At 37.1% G+C, this 27,092-nt stretch overlaps 1 protein-coding gene across 3 annotated transcripts in view; it reads right to left on the bottom strand.

Annotated features, from left to right (window-relative positions):
• The window catches only part of POU2F1 (POU class 2 homeobox 1), a 178,965-nt gene that overhangs the window by 61,873 nt on the left and 90,000 nt on the right, over positions 1-27,092 (bottom strand). For all 3 annotated transcript variants that reach the window (XM_036872619.1, XM_036872609.1, XM_036872628.1), the window contains one exon: positions 23,626-23,691. In XM_036872619.1, the coding sequence (XP_036728514.1) occupies positions 23,626-23,683 (58 nt within the window). In that variant the 5' untranslated portion in view covers positions 23,684-23,691. The remainder of the gene's footprint in view (positions 1-23,625; positions 23,692-27,092) is intronic.

The raw sequence follows: 27,092 nt of genomic DNA, 5'->3' as shown, positions 1-27,092 counted from the left end.
ACTCCCTAACACCGTACACAAAAATAAACTCAAAATGGATTCGAGGGCTTCCCTGGTGGCGCAGTGGTTGAGAATCTGCCTGCCAATGCAGGGGACACGGGTTCAAGCCCTGGTCTGGGAAGATCCCACATGCCGCGGAGCAACTAGGCCCGTGAGCCACAACTACTGAGCCTGCACGACTGGAGCCTGTGTTCCGCAACAAGAGAGGCCGCGATAGTGAGAGGCCTGTGCACCATGAGGAAGAGTGGCCCCCACTTGCCAAAACTAGAGAAAGCCCTCGCACAGAAACGAAGACCCAACACAGCCAAAAAATAAATAAATAAATAAATTTAAAAAGAAAAAAAAGAAATTACTAGGGCCTTATTGGAAAAAAAAAAAAAAAAAATGGATTCGAGACCTAAATGTAAGACCAGACACTATAAAACTCTTACAGGAAAACATAGGAAGAACACTCTTTGACATAAATCACAGCAAGATCTTTTTTGATCCACCTCCTAGAGTAATGGAAATAAAAACAAAAATAAACAAATGGGACCTAATGAAACTTCAAAGCTTTTGCACAGCAAAGGAAACCATAAACAAGACGAAAAGACAACCCTCAGAATGGGAGAAAATATTTGCAAATGAATCAACGGACAAAGGATTAATCTCCAAAATATATAAACAGCTCATTCAGCTCAATATTAAAGAAACAAACACCCCAATCCAAAAATGGGCAGAAGACCCAAATAGACATTTCTCCAAAGAAGACATACAGACGGCCATGAAGCACATGAAAAGATGCTCAACATCACTAATTATTAGAGAAATGCAAATCAAAACTACAATGAGGTATCACCTCACTCCTGTTAGAATGGGCATCATCAGAAAATCTACAAACAACAAATGCTGGAGAGGGTGTGGAGAAAAGGGAACCCTCTTGCACTGTTGGTGGGAATGTAAATTGATACAGCCACTATGGAGAACAGTATGGAGGTTCCTTAAAAAACTAAAAATAGAATTACCATATGATCCAGCAATCCCACTACTGGGCATATACCCAGAGAAAACCATAATTCAAAAAGACATATGCACCCCAATGTTCACTGCAGCACTATTTACAATAGCCAGGTCATGGAAGCAACCTAAACGCCCATTGACAGACAAATGGATAAAGAAGTTGTGGTACATATCTACAACGGAATATTACGCAGCCATAAAAAGGAATGAAATTGAGTCATTTGTTGAGACGTGGATGGATCTAGAGACTGTCATACAGAGTGAAGTAAGTTAGAAAGAGAAAAACAAATATCGTATATTAACGCATGTATGTGGAACCTAGAAAAATGGTATAGATGAACCGGTTTGCAGGGCAGAAGTTGAAACACAGATGTAGAGAACAAACATATGGACACCAAGGGGGGAAAACCGTGGTGGGGTGGGGTGGGGATGGTGGTGTGCTGAACTGGGCGAATGGGATTGATATGTATACACTGATGTGTATAAAATTGATGACTAATAAGAACCTGCAGTATAAAAAAACAAACAAACAAAGAAACAAAAAAACAACTAATACTAAACTTTCTTTGGGTTATTTGTATGGAAATATGTTAACATAAATGTTTCAGACATTACATGAAATTTCTAAAAATCTTATATGTTCTGGTATAATGTTATAAGTCATGATTCTAGTTATTAGTTTAAGATGTGTATCTCAGAAATAACTAAATTTCCTTGTCAATTGCATTATTATGAACTTTCATCAAATCTTTAACCGTGGTCATTTTTAAGTCTTTTGTCATTTACAGACAGTTCTGGGTGTGCTCTGATGCTTTTGCAAAAATGTTCCTATAAAAGGGTTTCATCTTCAAGGAATTCATGGAAAAGACTCTGACAAGTACAGGTTTCTGGTAACTGACTATACTGCTGAACTGAATGAATAAGCATTTTCAGAACTCTAATGGAAAACTGATGAATTCATAAAAGTGCTAACAAAACATCAAGATGAAAAAAAAAATAATTACATGGGACTGAGTGAACTGATGAGGATGATTATAATTTTTGTGACTTTCTGTTTGAATAATAATAAAAAAAAATCCCACAAGGACTCAGAGGCAAAAAATATACAAATCAATTTTCACTGCAAAGTAAAGGAGCTGTTACAGTGGAGGATTACTGGACTGAATGTCAATATTATGACATAGTATGAGTGTGTTTTGTATTTGGTAATTGCAATCATTGTTGCTTTTGTTGTGGTCATCCATTTACAATGCTTGGTGTCAGTTTATTTATCACTTGTAAAAATAAAATACAGTGTGTGTGTGTGAGTTGTGAAAAAAAAAATGGATGAATGGGTAAAGAAGATGTGGTGTGTGTGTATGTATACACACACACACACACAAAATGGAATATGACTCAGCCATTAAAAAGAGGAAATCTTGCCATTTGTGACATGGATGGACCTTGAAGGTACTATGCTAAGTGAAATAAGTCAGACAGAGAAAGACAAATACTGTATGATTTCATTTGTACGTGGAATGTAAAAACCAAACAAACAAAATAAATGAATGAAAAAATAAAAATAAACACTTAAAAAAAAAAAAAAAAGACTGACTTTGCTTTTCAAAATTCTATCCAGGAGTGCCTTTATTTTTTTGGTAGAGGGAGGACAGTCTTCTCATTATCTTAATCCTGTTGTCATTTCTCCACCAATGAGAATGGATATCTACGCCTTATGAACATTTATTTTAAAATGTATAAATGAGGGATGAAATACAACATACTAGGGAAGGAAGGACAAAGACAGGAAGAGAGGAGGTGTCAGAGAGAAAACTAAGGTTATACCCTCACAATAGGATCAAAATGCAGACTCCCTCCACCATCCTCTTTATCTCTGAAAGTCTAAGTTATCATTCAACATCCAGCCCAGAATCTACTTTTTTTTTTTTTTAAGTACATTTCCTTTATCAGAATCTACTTTCTTTAAGAGGACTTTAAGGGTCAACCTAACTATAATCCTTCCCATATTGTAACTCCTATACAACCTAGTTGTTTTTTTTTTTTAAACTGTTTACAGCTTTAATTTGCTTAGTAAACCAGGCCTGGTTTACTAAGGGCTGGTTATCTAAAGATAATATTAAACTATCACAAACTATAAAATTGAGTCCTTTTTTTTAAATTGAAGTATAGTTGATTTACAATACTGTGTTAGTTTCAGGTATACAGCATAATGATTTGGCGTTTTGCAGATTATATTCCATTATAGGTTATTACAAGGTATTAGATATGATTCCTTCCTTGTGCTATATAGTAAATCCTTTTTGCGTATCTATTTTATGTATAGTAGTTTGTATAAATGAATCCCATATATATTGAGTCCTTAATGCTTAAAGCAATTAAAAAATATATGTACCTTTCTTTTCTTTATTTTTAAAATTAATTTTTATTGGAGTATAGTTGATTTACAATGTTGTGTTAGTTTCTGTTGTACAGCAAACTGAATCAGTTATACATATACATATATACACTCTTTTTTAGATCCTATTCCCATATAGGTCATTACAGAGTACAACCTAGTTTTTAAGTAAGGACATTTAATCCTTATTTAAGAGATAACATTTAATATTTTCTAAACAGATCAACCCTTTGAGGCCTCAAAATTAAAACTTACAGTAATTTACACTTTAATTATCTCTTCAGTATCTAGTTATATCTGAAGGAAACCATGATACTTTAAAAAGGAAATAAAAATCTCTTTTTTCTAGTGTCAGAGACCTCAGATTTTTTTTTGCTAAATGCATGGGTTTGAGAGGTAGAACACATAAGAATAAAGTACTGTCACTGCCCTCAAGCAAAGTAAGGCAGAATACGGTATTTGCTCTAAGAAAGGTACAACGTGCTTTGAGAGTTCTATTGTGGCTAAGAGGGAGAGAGGAGGTTTTAAAGGGGGTCTGGCGTTACAGAGTGAGGCCTGAACCACCAAAGTGAGGAAAGTAAAAAATCGAAGGGTTCAGATGTAAACATACCTTATTACTACCCACTACTCATCTCATTATTACAAGACATTCTGACCATAATACAGAAGGAGATGCAAAAAGACACTGTTGGGCGGGGTGGGGGAAAGGAAGGATTCGGTTTCTAACATTATTTCCTGAGGAAAAATGAATGCAGAGTTGCTACTTTAAAGTTATATTATTCAACTCATTAGTAGGCTCTAATAGAAAAAAAAAAAAAAAAGGAAAATAACAAGTGTAACAAGAACGTGGAGAAACTGGAATCCTTGTACATTGATTGTGGAAACGTAAAATGGTTCAGCTGCTGTGGAAGAGTCTGGTGGGTCTTCAAAAAGATAAACATAGAATTACTATATGATCCATCAATTCCACTGTAGGTATATACCCAAAAGAATTGAAAACAGGTACTCAAACAAATCCTTGAACATGAATGTTCACAGCGGCACTATTCACAATAACCAAAAAGTGGAAACAACCCAAATGTCCATCAATAGATGACTGGATAAACAAATCATGGTATATCCATACAATGGAATATTATTCAGCCACAAAATGGAATGAAGTACTGATACACGCTACAACATGGATGAACCTCGAAAACACTTTGCTAAGTGATGGAAGCCAGGCACAGAAAGTCACATACTGTATGACTCCATTTATATGAAATCTCCAGAAGAGGTAAATCCACAGAGACAGAACACAGACTGATGGTTGCCAGGGGCTGGGGGGAGGGGAAAATGGAGAGCAACTGCTTAATGGTTTCCTTTTGGGGTAATGAAAACATTTTAGAACTAGATACAAATGGTGGTTGCAACATTGTGAATGTTGTGAATGTCACAGAATTGTTCACTTTTAATGGTTAATTTTATGTTATATGCATTTCATCTCAATTAAACAAACCAAAAATGAATCTGCAGCAGTAGGACAAATCTGACAGTACAAATCCTACTGCTGTATCAGTTCCCTTGCCTATAGCAGCCAGTCTCATCTAACTAATTGGTCACTTACACTCCGCTACAGGCCAAGTAACAAGAGAGTTACCACCTCTAATGGAATTGTTTATGAAAATAAGAATAACAATTTCTTGAATGAGAGATTCTGGAACATGGGGTTTATGAAAGCTATTTTTCATCACTAAGCAGCTGTATTTTGTATAATATCTACTATATTTTAATCTGTAATGAAAATCATATTATATACTACTACTTCAATTAAACCTATACAATAAAGAAAAAAGTATATTTTTCAGATTTTTATTTGTCAGTAAATTTAAGGCAGTCAAAGTGAAACTTAACAACAGTTAAATTACAGATGTCCTATAGGAAATAAGGACAATATATGTTCCTGTCACTACATTACCATGATAAGTAGCACAAATTCCAAATGAAGTTCACAAAAAGTCGGGCAACCATTGGGCATAACTAACACAAATCAGAGCTAAAAGATCTTCAAGGAAAACTTAGCTTCTATGTGTGTGTGTGTGTGTGTGTGTGTGTGTGTGTGTGTAGGTGGTTTCTTCAAAATGAGCCACCATAAAATGGGAGGAACCTTGGATAATGGAAATCCAGAATGAGCATCACTTATGACTATAGAAAAATTCTATGTTACTACAAAACAAGACGCATAATCAGAACTGATGCTACAGATCATCCATGGGATGAATGATGATTACATATCTGCTAAAAACTTCCACTGCTATTGTATATTCTTCATCTCCTAAGAAATGGTATATGTTTTGGGACTTCCCTGGTGGTCCAGTGGTAAAGAATCCACCTTCCAATGCAGGCGACGCGGGTTTGATTCTTGGTCGGGGAACAAAAATCCCCCAGGCCGCAGGGCAACTACTCTAGTAGTACGCGGGCAAGCCCGTGTGCCGCAACTACTGAGCTCACGTGCCTCAACTAGAGAGCCTGCACTCCTCAACTAGAGAGAGAAAACCCACAGGCCACAACTAGAGAGAAGCTTGCGCGTCGCAATGAAAGATCCCGCATGCCTCAACAAAGACCCCATGTGCCACAACTAACACCCAATGCAGCCAAATTAAAAAAAAGAAAGAAAGAAAGAAATGGTATATGTTTTACTTTTCTGTTGTTTTTATGTAGATGACTGCACATCAGTGATGCATGATAAGATTTCTATAAATGGTTGATGTTTGTTGAAATTAAGTTAATCAGGATGAAAGGTTCTATTTAAACAGATTTTTATTAGCTTTATTCTTAATTGTAGAAAAATGATTTGTGATCTACCAACTATTGAGATCAAGTCTTTTTCAAATAACTTAAACATGTCACCTAACAGGAATACTCTGAGGACCAAGAAAACCAGAAGGAAAGTCCTTATTCTAAAATTCTAATATCACAGTAACAATGTTGTTTACAAAAATCGAGCAAACATTTGCTCTGTTCCATCTTTCACCTGCCTCATGATCTAGTCAAATGTTCCTTACTCATCTTTAAGATGTGAGCCAGGTAAATGGTGGCAGTTTCCTGCCTTCTTTGGAAACACAAAAATTCCCTGAAAAGCTGCAGTAAAACTCATTATCCTGATTTTAACTGATGTCAGCGTTCCTGGTTTGAATTATGACCCTTTGCTACCAATCCTTCTTATATTGTTTATTTATCTGGATGAACTATCTACTCCCAGACTTCTTTATTGCATTCTATTCCCTGGTTTCATTTTCCCAATATCACAAGGACATCCTTAATTGCCTCTGTTCTTAACCCTATCTAGAGTGCTTTCTTACCTTCCCTTCTACCTTAAAACTTATTATCTATATCCATTATCTATAACTTATCTTTAACTCCTTCACTCTCCCATTTCTCTACTTCAAAAAAAGGGTGGGGGGACCTTCAAGATGGCGGAGGAGTAAGATGTGGAGATCACCCTCCTCCCCACAAATACATCAAAAATACATCTACGTGTGGAACAACTCCTACAGAACACCTACTGAACACTGGCAGAAGACCTCAGACTTCCCAAAAGGCAAGGAAATCTTCTGTACCTAGGTAGGGCAAAAGAAAAAATAAAAAACAGAGACAAAAGAATAGGGACAGGACCTGCACCTCTGGGAGGGAGCAGTGAAGGAGGAAAAGTTTCCACACACTAGGAAGCCCGTTCACTGGCGGAGATGGGGGGATGCGGGGGGAAGCTTCGGAGCCACGGAGTAGAGCGCAGCAACAGGGGTGCAGAGGACAAAGTAGAGAGATTCCCGCACAGAGGATCGGTGCCGACCAGTACTCACCAGCCTGAGAGGCTTATCTGCTCACCTGCTGGGGTGGGTGGGGGCTGGGAGCTGAGGCTCCGGCTTCGGAGGTCAGATCCCAGGGAGAGGACAGGGGTTGGCTGTGTGAACACAGCCTGAAGGGGGCTAGTGAGCCACAGCTAGCCGGGAGGAAGTCCGGGAAAAAGTCTGGAACTGCCTAAGAGGCAAGAGACCATTGTTTTGGGGTGCCTGAGGAGAGGGCATTCCTTCCCTATCCGCCCACAGAAGGCAGAACACCACCTAAACGAGCTCCAGAGATGGGCACAAGCAGCGGCTATCAGCTCGGACACCAGAGATGGGCATGAAATGCTAATGCTGCTGCTGCAGCCACCAAGAATCCTGTGTGCGAGCACAGGTCACTATCCACACCTCCCCTCCCGGGAGCCTGTGCAGCCCGCCACTGCCAGGGTCCCGTGATCCAGGGACAACTTCCCCGGGAGAACACACAGAGTGCCTCAGGCTGTTGCAAAGTCACATTGGCCTCTGCCGCCTCAGGCTCGACCCGCACTCCAATTATAACTACCATACCCCTCTCTCCCCAGAGGGCCTGAGTGAGCCAGAGCTCCCTAATCAGCCGCTGCTTTAACCCTGTCTGTCTGGGTGGGGAAAGTAGCCTGAGGGCAACCTACACACAGAGGGGGGGGCAAAAACCAAAGCTGAACCCCAGGAGCTGTGCAAACAAAGAAGAGAAAGGGAAATTTCTCCATGCAGCCTCAGGAGCAGCGGGTTAAATTCCCACAACCAACTTGATGTACCCTGCGTCTGTGGAATACCTGAATACAAAATGAATCATCCCAAAATTGAGGTGGTGTTCTTTGGGAGCAACTGTAGACTTCAGGATTCCTGTCTGCGACTGACTTGTTTCTGATTTTTATGTTTATCTTAGCATAGTTTTAGTGCTTGTTATCACTGGTGGATTTGTTTATTGGTTTGCTTGCTCTCTTCTTTTTTATTAATTACTTTTTAATTTGAATTATTTTTTATTTTTTAATTATTATTTTTTCTTTCTTTTTTTCTCCCTTTTCTTCTGAGCCATGTGGCTGACAGGGTCTTGGTGCGCCAGCCTGGTGTTAGGCCTGAGCCTCTGAGGTGGGAGAGCCGAGTTCAGGACACTGGACCACCAGAGACCTCCCGGCCCCACGTAATATCAATAAGCAAGAGCTCTCACAGAGATCTCTGTCTCAACGCTAAGACCCAGTTCCACCCAACGGCCAGCAAGCTCCAGTGCTGGATGTCTCATACTAAACAACTAGCAAGACAGGAACACAACCCCACCCATTAGCAGAGAGGTGGCCTAAAATCATACTAAGTTCGCAGACACCCCAAAACACACCACCAAACGTGGCCTTGCCCACCAGAGAGACAAGATCCAGCTCCACCCACCAGAACACAGGCACCAGTCCCCTCCACCAGGAAGCCTACACAAGCCACTGAACCAACCTTACCCACTGGGGGAAGACACCAAAAATAACTGGAACTACGAACCTGCAGCCTGTGAAAAGGAGATCCCAAAAACAGTAAGTTAGCAAAATGAGAAGACAGAGACATATGCAGATGAAGGAGCAAAGTAAAAACCCACCAGACCAAACAAATGAAGAGGAAATAGGCAGTCTACCTGGAAAAGAATTCAGAGTAATGATAGTAAAGATGATCCAAAATCTTGGAAATAGAATGGAGAAAATACAAGACACGTTTAACAAGGACCTAAAAGAACTAAAGAGCAAACAATGATGAACAACACAATAAATGAAATTTAAAATTCTCTAGAAGGAATCAATAGCAGAATAACTGAGGCAGAAGAACGGATAAGTGACCTGGAAGATAAAATAGTGGAAATAACTACTGCAGAGCAGAATAAAGAAAAAAAAAAATGAAAAGAATTGAGGACAGTCTTAGAGACCTCTGGGACAACATTAAATGCACCAACTTTCGAATTATAGGGGTCCCAGGAGAAGAAGAGAAAAAGAAAGGGACTGAGAAAATATTTGAAGAGATTATAGTTGAAAACTTCCCTAAGATGGGAAAGGAAATAGTCAATCAAGTCCAGGAAGTGCAGAGAGTCCCATACAGGATAAATCCAAGGAGAAACATGCCAAGACACATATTAATCAAACTATCAAAAATTAAATACAAAGAAAAAATATTAAAGGCAGCAAGGGAAAAGCAACAAATAACATACAAGGGAATCACCATAAGGTTAACAGCTGATCTTTCAGCAGAAAATCTGCAAGCCAGAAGGGAGTGGCAGGACATATTTAAAGTGATGAAAGGGAAAAACCTACAACCAAGATTACTCTACCCAGCAAGGATCTCATTCAGATTCAACAGAGAAGTTAAAACCTTTACAGACAAGCAAAAGCTAAGAGGATTCAGCACCACCAAACCAGCTTAACAACAAATGCTAAAGGAACTTCTCTAGGCAGGAAACACAAGAAAAGGAAAAGAGCTACAAAAACAAACCCAGAACAATTAAGAAAATGGTAATAGGAATATACATATCGATCATTACCTTAAATGTAAATGGATTAAATGCTCCCACCAAAAGACACAGACTGGCTGAATGGATACGAAAACGAGACCCATATATATGCTGTCCACAAGAGACCCACTTCAGACCTAGGGACATATACACACTGAAAGTGAAGGGATGGAAAAAGATATTCCATGCAAATGGAAATCAAAAGAAAGCTGGAGTAGCAATTCTCATATCAGACAAAATAGACTTTAAAATAAAGACTATACAAGAGACAAAGAAGGACACTACATAATGATCAAGGGATCAATCCAAGAAGAAGATATAACAGTTGTAAATATTTATGCACTCAACATGGGAGCACCTCAATACATAAGGCAAATGCTAACAGCCATAAAAGGGGAAGTTGACAGTAACACAATCATAGTAGGGGACTTCAACACCCCACTTTCACCAATGGACAGATCATCCAAAATGAAAATAAATAAGGAAACATAAGCTTTAAATGATACATTAAACAAGATGGACTTAATTAATATTTATAGGACATTCCATCCAAAAACAACAGAATACACTTTCTTCTCAAGTGTTCATGGAACATTCTCCAGGATAGATCATATCTTGGGTCACAAATCAAGCCTTGGTAGATGTAAGAAAATTGAAATCGTATCAAATATCTTTTCCATCCATAACGCTATGAGAGTAGATATCAATTACAGGAAAAAATCTGTAAAAAATACAAACACATGGAGGCTAAACAATACCCTACTAAATAACCAAGAGGCCACTGAAGAAATCAAAGAGGAAATCAAAAATACCTGGAAACCAATGACAATGAAATCACAACGACCCAAAGCCTATGGGATACAGCAAAAGCAGTTCTAAGAGGGAAGTTTATAGCAACACAATCCTACCTCAAGAAACAGGAAACATCTCAAATAAACAACCTAACCTTACACCTAAAGCAATCAGAGAAAGAACAAAAAACCCCCAAAGGTAGCAGAGGGAAAGAAATCATAATGATCAGATCAGAAATAAATGAAAAAGAAATGAAGGAAACAGTAGCAAAGATCAATAAAACTAAAAGCTGGTTCTTTAAGAAGATAAACAAAATTGATAAACCATTAGCCACGCTCAACAAAAAAAGGGAGAAGACTCAAATCAATAGAGTTAGAAGTGAAAAAGGAGAAGTAACAACTGACACTGCAGAAATACAAAGGATCATGAGAGATTACTACAAGCAACTATATGCCAACAAAATGGACAACCTGGAAGAAATGGACAAATTCTTAGAAAAGCACAATCTTCCAAGACTGAACCAGGGAGAAATAGAAAATATAAACAGGCCAATAAGAAGCACTGAAATTGAAACTGTGATAAAAAATCATCCAACAAACAAAAGCCCAGGACCAGATGGCTTCACAGGTGAATTCTATCAAACATTTAGAGAAGAGCTAACACCTATCCTTCTCAAACTCTTCCAAAATATAGCAGAGGGAGGAACACTCCCAAACTCATTCTACGAGGCCACCATCACCCTGATACCAAAACCAGACAAAGACACTACAAAAAAAGAAAATTACAGACCAATATCACTGATGAATATACATGCAAAAATCTGCAACAAAATAACTAGGAAACAGAATCCAACAGCACATTAAAAGGATCATACACCATGATCAAGTGGGGTTTATCCCAGGAATGCAAGGATTCTTCAATATATGCAAATCAATCAATGTGATACACCATATTAACAAATTGAAGGATAAAAACCATATGATCATCTCAATAGATGCAGAAAAAGATTTTGACAAAATTCAACGCCCATTTATGATAAAAACTCTCCAGAAAGTAGGCATAGAGGGAACTTACCTCAACATAATAAAGGCCATATATGACAAACCCACAGCCAACATCATTCTCAATGGTGAAAAACTGAGACCATTTCCTCTAAAATCAGGAACAAGACAAGGATGCCCACTCTTGCCACTATTATTCAACATAGTTTTGAAAGTTTTAGCCACAGCAATCAGAGAAGAAAAAGAAATAAAATGAGTCCAAATTGGAAAAGAAGTAAAGCTGTCACTGTTTGCAGATGACATGATACTACACATAGAGAATCCTAAAGATACCACCAGAAAACTACTAGAGGTAATCGAAGAATTTGGTAAAGTAGCTGGATACAGAATTAATGCACAGAAATCTCTTGCATTCCTATACACTAATGATGAAAAATCTGAAAGAGAAATTAAGGAAACACTCCCATTTACCACTGCAACAAAAAGAATAAAATACCTAGGAATAAACCTACCTAGGGAGACAAAAGACCTGTATGCAGAAAACTTAAGACACTGATGAAAGAAATTAAAGATGATACCAACAGATGGAGAGATATACTATGCTCTTGGATTGGAAGAATCAACATTGTGAAAATGACTATACTACCCAAAGCAATCGACAGATTCAGTGCAATCCCTATCAAACTACCACTGGCATTTTTCACAGAACTAGAACAAAAAATTTCACAATTTGTATGGAAACACAAAAGACCCCGAATAGCCAAAGCAATCTTGAGAAAGAAAAATGGAGCTGGAGGAATCAGGCTCCCTGACTTCAGACTATATTACAAAGCTACAGTAATCAAGACAGTATGGTACTGGCACAAAAACAGAAAATATAGATCAATGGAACAGGAAAGAAAGCCCAGAGATAAACCAACGTACATATAGTCACCTTATCTTTGATAAAGGAGGCAAGAATATACAATGGAGAAAAGACAGCCTCTTCAATAAGTGGTGCTGGGAAAACTGGACAGCTACATGGAAAAGAATGAAATTAGAACACTTCCTAATACCATACACAAAAATAAACTCAAAATGGATTAAAGACCTAAATGTAAGGCCAGACACTATCAAACTCTTAGAGGAAAACATAGGAAGAACACTCTTTGACATAAATCACAGCAAGATCCTTTTTGACCCACCTCCTAGAGAAATGGAAATAAAAACAAAAATAAACAAATGGGACCTAATGAAACTTAAGAGCTTTTGCACAGCAAAGGAAACCATAAACAAGACGAAAAGACAACCCTCAGAATGGGAGAAAATATTTGCAAACGAAGCAACAGACAAAGGATTAATCTCCAAAATATACAAGCAGTTCATGCAGGTCAATATCAAAAAAACAAACAACCCAATTCAAAAATGGGCAGAAGATCTAAATAGATATTTCTCCAAAGAAGATATACAGATTGCCAACAAACACATGAAAGGATGCTCAACATCACTAATCATTAGAGAAATGCAAATCAAAACGACAATGAGGTATATCACCTCACACTGGTGAGAATGGCCATCATCAAAGAATCTACAGACAGTAAATGCTGGAGAGGGTGTGGAGTAAACAGAACCCTTTTGCACTGTTGTTAGGAATGTAAATTGATACAGCCACTATGGAGAACAGTATGGAGGTTCCTTAAAAAACTAAAAATAGAACTACCATACGACCCAGCAATTCCAGTACTGGGCATATACCCTGGGAAATTCAAAGAGTCATGTACCACAATGTTCACTGCAGCTCTATTTACAACAGCCAGGACATGGAAGCAAAATAAGTGTCCATCGACAGATGAATGGATAAAGATGTGGCACATATATGCAGTGAAATATTACTCAGCCATAAAAAGAAATGAAATTGAGTTATTTGTATTGAGGTGGATGGACCTAGAGTCTGTCATACAGAGTGAAGTAACTCAGAAAGAGAAAAACAAATACTGTATGTTAACACATATATATGGAATCTAAACAAACAAAAAAATGGTTCTGCAAACCTAGGGGCAGGACAGGAATAAAGACGCAGACGTAGAGAATGGACTTGAGGACACGGGCAGGGGGAAGGGTAAGCTGGGACAAAGTGAGAGAGTGGCATGGACATATATACACTACCAAATGTAAAACAGATAGCTAGTGGAAGCAGCCGCATAGCACAGGGAGATCAGCTCGGTGCTTTGTAACTACCTAGAGGGGTGGGATAGGGAGGGTGGGAGGGAGACGCAAGAGGGAGGGGATATGGGGATATATGTATACGTATAGCTGATTCACTTTGTTGTACAGCAGAAACTAACACAACATTGTAAAGCAATTATACTCCAATAAAGATGTTAAAAATTAAAAAAAAAAAAAACAGTGGTGGTGGGGGAGAGGATTTCTTCTACTCTAAGCTACTTCATTTACCAGTGCTCTGAAACCCAACACCTCCCTTCTCCTCAGGAACTTTGATTCCTGAATCATCCATCCTTTCTTTACCACTCCCCTCCTACTAGTTCTCTCCTAGCTTATAAACAGACTTGACCTCCTGTCCCATTCTTTCCTTCCTTTTATTCAATATAGCATCATCATCACCATACTCATACTCATAGTAAATACTAATTATTGAGCACTTTCTGAGTTACACATCTACTTGCTTTCAACATCAATTGTATGCAATGTATTTTTATTACTTATTTCCATATTATATCTACGAAAACTGTGGCACGTAAGGAAAAAATGTGCCCAAGGTAACATAACTAGTAAGTGAAAGAACCAGGATCTGAATCCAGATGGTTTGGTTCCAGGGCCAAACTCTTAATCACTGTGCTACACAGCTTCTCATAGAGCTTCTATTAAAAGAGTTGCCTACATTTATCTTTCCCTTGCCTCAACTATTCATTTCTCTATCAACAGCAATTTTTTTCCCTGCCACTTACCTAAAACCTTTTAAAAAGTCCCTAGTATATAGAACAGATAAACAACAAGGTACTACTGTATAGAACAGGGAACTATATTCAATATCCTGTAATAAACCATAATGAAAAAGAATATGAAAAAGAAATATATGCATAACTAAATCACTTTGTTGTACAGCAGAAATTAACACAACATTGTAAATCAACTATACTTCAGTAAGATAAATTTTTTAAAAAGTCCCTAGTAACTACTAACTGTCAAATCCAAAGGTCACATTTTAAGCTTTCTATGTCTCCACCTCTTTGCAAGACTTGATTACACTGAATACTAACTCCATGAACTTTGCTGTCTGGTTCACTTCTTTTTTAAAAAAATATTTATTTATTTATTTATTTGGTTATGCCGGGTCTTAGTTGCGGCAGGCAGGCTTCTTAGTTGAGGCCGCTAGCTCCTTAGTTGTCGCATGCAGGCTCCTTAGTTGTGACATGTGAACTCTTAGCTGTGGCATGCATGTGGGATCTAGTTTCCGGGCCAGGGATGGAACCCGGGCCCCCTGCATTGGGAATGTGGAATCTTAACCACTGTGGCACCAGGGAATTCCATGCTGGGTTCACTTCTGATCTCCATGGTTGCTCTTTCTTAGACCACTTAAGCATTGTCCAAAGGAAATTTATGTGATGATGGAAATGTTTTATATATATGCTATCTAATACGGTAGACACTAACCACATGTGGCTACTGAGCACTAGAAGGGTGGCTAACTTGACTGAATTTTTTTTTTTAATTGATTTATTTATTATTTATTTTTGGCTGTGTTGGGTCTTCATTTCTGTGCAAGGGCTTTCTCTAGTTGCGGCAAGCGGGGGCCACTCTTCATCGCGGTGCGCGGGCCTCTCACTGTCACGGCCTCTCTTGTTGCGGAGCACAGGCTCCAGACGCGCAGGCTCAGTAATTGTGGCTCACGGGCCCAGTTGCTCCGCAGCATGTGGGATCTTCCCAGACCAGGGCTCGAACCCGTGTCCCCTGCATTGGCAGGCAGATTCTCAACCACTGCACCACCAGGGAAGCCCCTGAATTTTTAATTTAATTTAAACAGCCACGTGCAGCCTGTGGCCATCCTACTGAACATCCTACTTCATGCGCTTCTCTTCCTCTGTCTGCCCCTTCTATCTTGTAGAAGAGTTTTGCCCTTGGTCCTCTTCTCAGCTATTCCACTCTCTTCCCAGCAGTATCTCCCTGCTAAGTACTTTCACACCTATATAAACAGCCCGATTTCTTTCCTCAGGAACATATCTCTATCTTCAATTACTCACTTCTTCACCTGCAAGTACCATATGGCACCCAAATGCAACATCTTCAAAACTGAATGTATCACCTCATTGTCAAGTCTACTCCTAGCTCAGGCAGTCCCTACTCAGGTAATGATGCTACGTCTATCCCAGTCCCAAGCCAAATGCAGGTATTCATTTTAGATTACTCCTTTTCCTTCTTGCTTTTTTTACTCCCTCTCAATCTCCTCTCCTCCTCTCGCAAATGCTTATTAAATCTGACCCCTGGCTTCCACTGCCACTGCTCTAAGCCAGAATGCTATATAATGGATCTAACTGAAAGAGTAATGGAGTCTAGTTTTTTGCTTCAAGCAAGATTAAAGTATAACATGGCTGGAAAAATCTTTTATACTTAGAAAAAAAGAACACAAAAAAGTGGCATGATAGGAAACTAAACTGCTTTGTAAGGAAGAAGGGAGAATATTACAATCTCACAATCTGTGCCTAAAGCATCCTTTTAGAAACAAATCCTCTTATTAATATTCCAAATTCTATTGGTAATGAATAAAAATGAAATGGATACCACCTTTAAAATCTTAATTTTTGTTACTGGGTTATCACGTGGTGAAAAGATCAATTGCTCTTTCACTCATTTAACAAAAGTATAATCTTAATTCAAATGTCACTTAGTATTCTCATAAGCTCTGCAGTATACTCCAAAACAACAACAAAAAATTCCCCACATGCAGCAAAGGGCAGGGCCAGGGCAAGTTTCTCATTATGTAGTGGTCAGAATCTCTTAGAAGCCATGTACTTTAACTGACATCTATCAAACCAAACACTAGAGAGCCATCTTTCCCATAAGTGTTTGACTTTTTGCTTCTAGACCACCAAGAACAGAGTAATACATCCTCCACCATGCTCCTGAGGCTCTAGAAGTGCTCCAGCCAATTTCAATGACCTGTGGAACTACCCGCTATTTAAAACATCACTATGAAGGAAGACCAAGAAAAATCAGTATCGGTATTGGTATTTCCACCCTGAGGCTTATAAGAGTACTTTGGCCAGTACAGAATGAAGCCCACACAGTAAAATACGTAATACATTTAAAATAATAATAATAATAGTAATAAGAATATTAGTAATAACCCTTGGATAAATGTAAGTTCAAAAGAAAATGGCCCTGTGGAGTCTGAAATGTACAATTGCTATACCCCGTTTTGAGGAGAACTTTATGTGAGGCCTGTTCCTCAGTGAATTTCAGAGGCTTCGACCTGAAAATGCTGGTATTTCATCTGGAAATATTTTCCAAAACTAGCGCTGTTTCAAGACATCAAGATTCTTCAATTATTATGAAAAATAGCAGATATATTCACTGGTGCCCTGGTCTTTTCAATATCCTTTGTCCTCATCTTGGAGAAAATGATGTCTGATCACGCTCTCTTAAGAATATAACTCCCTAATATTAGCCATGGCACTAATAAGTCCCACAGAACAGATGCATCATTGGTTGCTAAGAACTTCTGATAGTACTTTTGGAATGCCACTTCATAAATGTATATTAGGTTGCATTAACAAATTTCTTTGACTTTTTCAGTTGCCAAAAAGATCTTGATATTATCCTGGGAAAAAAAATCATTTGAATGAAAAATCAAGTGAACCAGGTCAGGATAGGAAGCCTTAGCTCTACCATAATTCAGGTTATAAAAAAGTCTTACAGTTAATTGACCATAAACTCAATGAATCAACAGGTTAAAGCTGAGTCCTCCTAAAATTGAGTCCTTGTCTGGTTACAAGGTGAGTCAGTTGCTTTAAAATAAAACAACTTTTAATATTTCAAAACAGTTAAATATTATCAGAAAAAATAACATTTTAGATTTTAAAAATTTAATCTGATGTCATTTTTACCTTTATTAATTATAAAAAAAATAATTATAATAAGCCAGCAGTAAGTTTTAAAAAATAACAATAATAAGCCAATGGTAACAGCTGTGGCTGCACTAAAGTCTGTAATACTAATTCTGAGGATGACTAAATGATAGAGGATTTAGAAATCACACGACACGATGGGAAAAATCTGAAGGAATTAGAAACCTTCAGTACAGATTTCTTCTTCCCATGTTAGCTTTTACTGTTTCTTCATCCTAAACATACGCTGTCTACTACCATCACATTTAGATCCTACCCAGCTTCAAGGTCCAGTTTAAGTCTCACCTTCTTCAAAGCCTTCCCTCATCCTCCCAGCTAGAAATGATTTCTCCCTACACTGAATTCTCATAGACTCATGTAATACTTCTTATGAATATTCTATTACATTTGCATACATGTTTTCTCTGTAAGATAAATTTCCTGAGAACAAATTAATATTTTATTCAACTTTAGTGATCCTACTGAGTATAGTACAGTGTCTTGCACAGTGGAGACGAAACAAAAGGAACAACATAGCTCAAAGGATAAGAGGATGGCTCTGCTCACTTTTATAGATATGTGTTTATAGATATGTGTGACTTTTGTCAAGGGACTAAAAACATCTAAGCCTCAATCCCTGATCTATAAAGAGAAAAAAATAATGCCTCATATGGTTGTTATAAGGATTAAATGAGACAATCTATGTAAGTGTTTAACACATCTAGTAAATACTTAATGAATGACAGCCACTATTATATTATTACTTTATAATGAATTGTAATATTTTATAATATATTACTTTATAATAAGTCACTTTATAATAAATGTCAAATAAATGAAGAAGACTTAGAATAGGGCAATGACTTCCAGAAGAGCTTTCATTTTTAAAAGATGAGGAAAATCATTTTAATCTGTGTTACTGGTAAGGGCAGAATTCAAAAAAGTATAGATAACAGAGTTGTACTACAACAGAATAGGGTACATTAAAAACTAACTGTTCCCTGACAATGGATGAGTCCAAGCACAGGGTAGATGACCATCTGTCAGGAATACTGATGAAAGAAGTCTGCCCTTTGATTAAAAAGTGAGCAAGGCTTTAAAATTTGTCTAATATTTTTTACATTAAAGAAAATGTTTTGGTTTTTCCTACCGATGTTTATAAAGCTTTATACAACTGCTTTACTCTTCCAATTGTCATCTATAATACAGTTGGTCAGATTTAATTTAGGATAAAGTACTGTGGCAGGCAGAACAGCCACACAAAGATGTCCACATCTTAACCTCAGATGCTGTGAATAGTTACCTTACATGGTAAAAAAGATTCTGCAGATTGGATCAAGTCAAGGGTCCTGAGATGGGGGGGAATTATCCTCGATTATCTGGGTGGACCCAGTGTAATCACAAAATGGTCTTTATAAGAGAAAGAGGGAGGCAGGAGAGTCAGAGAAGATGTGATGATGGAAGCAGGGGTCAGAGAGAGAGAGAGAGGGAGAAAAGAGAGAGGCAGAGACAGAGAGGGGAAGACAGACAGACAGACTTAAAGACACTTTACTTCTGACTTTGAAGATGGAGGAAGCAGCCATAAGCCAAGGAGTGTAGGTAGCCTATAGAAGCTAGAAAAGGGAAGGAAATGAATCCTCTCCACAGAGCTTCCAGAAGGAATGCAGTCCTTCCAAACCCTAATTTTAGGACTTCTGACCTCCAGAGCTGTAAGATAATAAATTTGTGTTGTTTTACCTAGCGATTTCACTATTAGTTATATACCCCAAAGAACTGTGCACCAATGTTCAATGCATCATTAATTCACAATGGCTAAAAGGTGGAAACAACCCAAGTGTCCATAAACAGATGAACGGATAAATAAAATGTGGTACAAACATACAATGGAGTATTATTCAGCTATAGATTGTATAACATAGAAAAACTTGAAAATATGCTAAGCGAACTAAGTCAGACACAAAAGAACAAATACTGTATGATTCCACTTAATATAAAGTATCTAGAATAGGCAAATCCAGAGACATAAGATACACGTCTGTTTTCTTTAATTTGAGCTGACCCACAAGAAGCATATTACTCCTTTTTATTTATTTTAATCAATTCCTTAAAGGTAACTATGTCAAAACTCATTCACTCTACTAATACCCGCAAATCCATTTCATTCAAAATCTTTGAGGCAGTATGAGATAATGAGAGGGAGGGGATATATGTATACATATATAGCTGATTCGCTTCGTTGTACAGCAGAAACTAAGACAATATTGTAAAGCAACTATACTCCAATTAAAAAAAAGAAAAAAGAAAGAAAGGTAATGAAAGGCTCACAGTCTTTGCAATCACAAATTACTAAACAGTTCTGAATTTATTTCCCTTATCTGTAAAATAGGCATAATACTATTTACCTTATAAGAGTATTTTAACAATTATAAAGTATATATAATAAAGCAGCTAGCCGTGCACATATAGTAAGAATTCAACAAATGGTAACTGCTGCTATTATTATTACTATTATCTTTGCCTTCCCCTCCGATGACCGCCTCAACTACTTAAAAGAGAAATAAGAAAAATGGAACAATCTAACATGAATTATTCCTCATTTTCCTTCTCCTTTCCACCTCAATTTTCTGTCATTGTTTGATCTTAGCTTCTTCTCCCCAATATAAAAAAAGGGTATATCTTTTTCCATTTTCAAAGTTAACCCTCCATTCTGTACCTTTGATCCTAACTCTTTCCCCTACCTCAGTTCCGTCAGTTGTTTTTCTTTTATTCCTTTCTCTCTGGTGGTTCCTTCCACCTGGCCTATGAACATACTCAAATTTCCTCAAAGAAATACCACTATGGTACTTTCCTATACCTCCTCTTGAATTACCAAAAACTATCCTGAATCCGTCACCTGCGTATCTGTCTCATCTCTAATGGATTGCTAACTCTTCAAAGACTGAGGGTATCTCATTTATTTGCATTAACATCTTTTAATAACACCAAGTATAGTATTTTACATATAGGACAGGCACAGACTTAAATAAATTAATAAACCTAAGCAACAGATTTTCTGTGAACATATAAGGGCTGTTTGACAAAAGCACATTGTCAGATTTAGCTGCTCAACCTAAATAAATCACTCTGGTCTGAGAAAGGCAAAGAAGTAACGTATCAAATACAATCTTAATTTTATAATACCATTCTCTTAAAATGTCACAAAATCAAAAATTATTTTTTCCTGAAATGTTTAAAATTGTTGTAGTCTACACAAAAGTATTCTGAATCCAGAAAATGTGAAACTTCGGTTTTATTATAATGCTAAGGGTTCTTTCCATTGAAAATTTTTCTTGTTATTCATAAACCAACAAAAACTAAGAACCCATATATTCTTTACAGTTAAACAATCTGCAGGTTTGTTAGTTATATTTTTAAATAAAGATCAATTTATAAGCGAGTAATTATCTGAGTAAACTGTAATTTTATTTTGTTTTATTATTTTTTATTTTTTGGCTGCGCTGAACAGCATGCGGGATCTTAGTTCCCCAACCAGGAATTGAACCTTCGCCCCCTGCAGTGGAAGCACGTAGTCTTAACCACTGGACCACCAGGGAAATCCCAGTAGACTGTAATTTTACATCTAATGTATCAGACATGGTATTTAGTATGCAAACTGGAACTCAAATGTATTTTTATGTTCCTAAGCTAACCAACTGACATCAGTGGGAAATGCTAAGAACACAGTGACAGACCCTTAACATCTGAGAAACTAGACACTCAAGGTTATCCTCAAGTGAATGTAAGTCCATAATATGGAAGTCACGTGTAATTTTATAAAGGCAACAAGTGCTTCAGTCAACATACAGAAAGTGAGTCACCGCGCTCCAGAGTTAGGGTGGCTGATCATCTCATGTTTGATCCAATCTCTCTTATTATTTCATTAGCAGTAATTCTTGTGAAAAAGGGATAAAAATTTTCCCTGTTTGTAAAATCAGCTACCATTGCTGGTGGTGGAAATAAAAACGTCTAAGAAAGCACTAGTTTTCAGCCACAAAATCAGAGTCTTAGAGACATTAAAAAGTAAAATATCTAAATTCATACTGCTTAGCTCTATGGTGAATGAGTCTGCCATGCACTCCATATTATAACAGGGCAAGAAATTCATGGGACTGTTTCAGCAAGTGTTCCAGCTAGAATTTATCTTACATAGCTCTATAAATGGTTTTAGACCCAAATATATATATATAAAGCTTTGCTTAAATTTTCAGTTTTATTTTATTACAGTTCATGGGAGAAACCATATGCAGGGTGTAAACCATATGCAGGGTGTAAATCCTAATCCTGCCTTTATTTCCTGGCTGGTTTTGTGCCTCAATTTCCTATTCCTTGAAATAATACCTAACTTGCAGGGCTGCCATAAGACCTCAAAAATCAGATAATGCATACAGTGCTTAAGATTTTTAAAAACATGTCATCAGGGTTTTATTAAATGTGGTGCTCAATAAATGGTAGCTACTGAAACTTCTATTATAGTAATGGATTCCCAAGGAATCCGATATAGTGTTTTTTTCAGTGTTCTCCAATCATTCTGAGTCTGTTTCTCTTCCCTAAGAAATACATGCCTCTTCTTTGAATCTGAATTCTTTAGGCATGGGTGTCCTGCTCACTCTCTTCTAGTGTCTTAATGGGATCAACTGCCCTATTTCTCTCTGCAAACAAGTCCCACACCTAAGCTAGGTGGCCAAAATACTGGCAGAGGGACTGCTGCTACAAAAAAATGCAAGGCGGAGCCCAAACGGGACAGAAAGGTGACTAGCTGACACTTCAGACAGAATAGAATGCTGCGCTTCCCCTTCACGGGATGTATTTACAGCAGTCTACCTGGCTAGCCTCAGTTGGAGTAACTTAAGACATGTTAAATACAGCAGGAAGCCCCACTGCTCCGTTTCACATAAAGAGGCAGGTATGCTTTAGAGATTAAAAGATTAACAAGTATCTCCAGGTACCAAAAAAGTTTTAACGAAAGATATGTAGGCAGGAAGCTGCTGTATTGGTTCAACTCATCTACTTCAAATTAAAAGGTGTTGTGGCCAGTAGCGGTGGAAAACAAAGACAGTCTCCAAGAGTGACTCTCATTTTTACTATCTCTCATAGTTAGGCATTTTAAAAATCACAAGTCAAAGAGGCAACGCTCTCTGCTAGTAAAAACCTAGTGAAACTATTACTTTCTGGGTATCCCTGCCCATAATTCCCTTCTTAAATGGTTGATAAAGACACATAGTCAAATGTCGAGTATGGGCTGTGGAGACAATCTATCCTTTACGGACTCACCTTCCTCCCACGAGGGCCTCAGTTTCCTCATTTTTATGGTATTAATTTTCTCTTGATACAGGGTTTAATCAAGTGTAAATTTTTTAAAAAAAATTACCAAATAAAAGGATGTATTAGAAACAGGTGTGTGTTTTTATCTACTCACAGTACGATAACTTCAATACAATTTATACTGAATGTGGGTAAGATTTCCCATTTTGATTAACACCTATAACAAGAGCAACTTTTTTGTTACAGCCATTCAACTTTTTTGAATGGCTACTGTGTAGCTGGCACCATGCTTAACACATTTCCTTTAATACTCACAATGACTTATGAAATTTATTATCCCCATTTTATAGGTGAACAAATTAAGTCTTTTTCAAAAAGACTGGGGAAACTGCCTGAAGTCACACAGCTTAGTAAGTGGCTAGTAAGTCATTCCCAGAACTAACTGACCCAAAGGACTAGTCTCTCAACCACTCTGTAGTTTCTCTGACATATGGCAGCAAAAGATGAAACAATCTGCAGAAGAAGTTAGATAATCTTAAATCAATACAATCCCAGTTCCTGCAAATACTAATATTTGACAACTCAATACTCAAATTAGTCTTCATTCACCAAATACAAGTCACAGTTAAATGCGAAGTTTCTTCTTTTAGCTCTATTACATCTAATTAAAAAGCTGGATCTGAGAATGATCTTGTACCTGTGTTGCCATCTCCACTCTCCATAGATGGTTTACTGGGTTCTGACGGATTGTTCATTCTTGAGTCTGCAATAAATCAGAAGAGAATAGGTTTTGAAAACACTGGGGATGTGGTTAGGGAGGCAAAATTGTGGCAAAGGAAAAGGTCAGGAATATTGACTATTGTTACAGTCCTACAGTTCAAGGAGAGATGGTATCAACATTAAAACATTGCAAACTATAATAAAATTTTATCTGAAAGAAATTCAGGATTCCCTTAATTCTGAAGTGATCCACAAATAAATTGTCTTTCTAAAGAACCTTAAGATTCTTCCAAGAGAAATAACAGAAATCTAACCTGCAAAAAAAATTATAATAGAGAGTATAATATAAAAAAGACGAAAAATGTTTTATAATATGAAGCATAAAGTATATTAAATAAACAAAGTTGGGGCGGGGAGGAGGAGAGAAGTACCTCACAAAGTAAAATATGTTATTCCCAAATAAAGTTTCTTTTTTCGTAAGTAAAGATATTCATTAATTGTAACCTAAATAATCTACTGGTAATCTTGATTACAGACTGGACAATACCTCAACCTAACAGAATAAAATGAAAACATGTCTAAGAAAAATATCTCCATATTTACTCCCCACCCCCTCCCCCAAAACAAACTAAACACGTGTCAAAGTGAGACTATATCAAATTCATACCTCAATCATAAACCAGTACAAGTAGCTGGACTACAAGGCATAACAGATACATCTAATAACTGCAAAATTAAATCATAACCACACCCAGCTAAAAATTATACTGCCTTGATATCATAAATGAATGCTTTCATAGTAATACGTTTTCATCAAGCAATATTAAGTATCCTAGAAGATATGCAAGAGCAAAGACAAGAACAAGTCTGCTTTTCTTCTACCTCTTCTAAAGGGTAAAAACTATACATTTAATATGTATCTTATTCTACTTCTCCTGTGAACTCAAACTTAGCATATTTATAATCAAAGAAGTTTACTATCAAGCAAGTTCCACCTTTTCCCTCAATGGGTTAAGAACCATTTAACTGTAATTATTAGCAGAGAATAATACTTAAACTATATATTATATTCAATTTCTTGACTGAAGAGCCCATTTTGTCATCTGCTTAAATGTTTAACTAGAAAATCAAAACAATCATTAGTAGTCCCAACCATGTTGTCCATGGTTACTTTATCCACATGCATAACTGATGAGAGAGAATCAAGAATCCTTCTCTCATAAATTTCATTTCTAACCTGGAAGCTGTGTAATAGCTTTTTAAATACAGCTTTTGAAACAAATGCTTGCCTTATGGGCGTAAGCAGCTCTATCATATATTTGTTTTGTTCTTCACATGTTCAAAGGGTTCAAATTTGTATGTCTGTGGTCATAAATGAGGGTAGTTCTATAACTTCCTTCCCCCTACAGAAAAATTTAAATATCATCTGAAAGCATACTAAGGTTTGAAAGGAACAGGTGTACAGCTTAGTAAACATCAGCTTTCTGAATGACTTAACCAAAATCTTATGAAAGTCAACAAAAACCACAACAAATGTAATAGAATACACCATTAAGCATACATGCTGCTCAATGCTTCCTTTAGAATGTATTTTAAAAGAAAATGGGAAAAAATGATGAAGTAGTTAACATTCATCAGAAGGGTAACAATGTTTTCCACATACCATAAAAACAAAGCTGTAGGCATAATTCTCAACAAGTCATGACCTGTACAACTCGTATCCTGATTTCCACATCTAAAAATTAAAAATTATGTCACAGGTATTCTATGTGAATCTTCTATGCATTTTCTATTAAACTGTCAAGAGTTTAATACACATACACAAAAATAAATAAAACCAAATCCTGATTAACTGTACAACTATGAATGTTGTACATTGGAATGTAATGGAAGAATGTTTAAATGATATTTACTGTGAACTGAAAATTACAGATATAATGTCTAATTCTAAAATATAATGCTAAAAATATTTCAGAAAGGTACTTTCCTTTCCTTTCTTGAGTTCCCAACTTAGTAGATGTAAAAGAATAAATACAAGTAAGTTCTTTTTTTGATATGTGAAGTTTGTTTTTTCTCTCTGGGCACACTGAACTGACTGTATGAGTCTAATACACAGTCTACAGGTTGCTTTTGGATTGAATTCTTGACATCAGTTTGTTATTTTAGTCATTAACCCTTTTAATAGTGATTTTTATCATGCTGTACAAGTATTAGTACTACCCTGGGTTTAGGCCATGCCTTCCAGCTAAAAATTCAAACATTTTCAGAACTATCATTTTATTTTATCCTGAGCTACTGTGATGGTGATGGGGGGCAGCCTCAATTTTTCAAGCAGGAAAAATTACCTACAGGAAAAAGAAATCATCTGTAGCGGTTTTAAAACTAAGATATCAGAGACCTGGAGTTCTTATCACCACCTGGAGAGGTGACCAGAGTAACCCAAAGAGGTTTCAACAATTTTGCATACAAACAGAAAAAACTCAACACAAAATATGGCCACCATGGTCACAGTAAGTGTAAAAACCAAAATGCCTCAATCTATTTTAAATCTTAATCGCCAAAGAGAGTTTATATATTCAAGCCACACATCCCCCTCCCCAAATCTTGTTGTTCTATAGGAAAAACTCTAAAAACAGGTTTTCCAGCACTTAAAAATTGTTTCCTGAAGAACAGAAGTTGATTTTTTAAAAATAAAAAAGGCTAGTATTAGCCAAAATTTGAAAACAGTTAACAGTTTCTAAAATCTGGAAATTGATCAACAGTCCTATTGCAGTAACCATTCCAATTACCTTCTGCATTAGCATTTATGGGAACAACTATGCACTATGGCTCCATCTTATTTTTCACTAGGCATTTTTTATATAAGACATTCACATTCGGTATGCAAAACTTTTTTTATTAATATGTACATATTATTTAGGTACACTTTATACCGTCTTTCAGATTTAGACTGTTTTTAGAACTACATGAAATGCTCTCAATAGAAATTTCCAAAAAGCAAAAATGTCCTCCATTCAAGTTGAACTCTAAATCCACACTATTTACTGAAAATATCCTCTGAACCAGAAGAGCTAGTGGTAGGGAGGGACCTACTGCAAATTCAAGCAGGCTTGTGCTTTGCAAATGCTTTCCTCCTTCCCAGCTCAATCCACTTCTCCCCCCTCCCCCGAGTTGGTTGCATATGCGATTAAGCATTTATGCATAGTCAACTCCACACACGCTATTTCCATATTAAAGCTTATAAGAAAGAACCGTGCTGGTACCCACCTAGAACATAGTCACTGCAGTCCAGCATTGCTGTGAAATCTTCTAGCGGTTCAGACAGTCCAAAGCAAGGAAGAAAACAGGTAGCGGTACGGGGTAGGGGAAAGAAGGTACTATTATTTCTAACAAATCTACACTATACTCTTAAAAGAACAAGGGTGGGAGGTGGAAAGTGGATTG

The sequence above is a fragment of the Balaenoptera musculus genome, chromosome 1, assembly GCF_009873245.2.
Source record: "Balaenoptera musculus isolate JJ_BM4_2016_0621 chromosome 1, mBalMus1.pri.v3, whole genome shotgun sequence".
NCBI lineage: Eukaryota > Metazoa > Chordata > Mammalia > Artiodactyla > Balaenopteridae > Balaenoptera > Balaenoptera musculus.
Note: the sequence above shows the minus strand (reverse complement) of the source record. Positions and strands in the feature narration are given on the sequence as shown.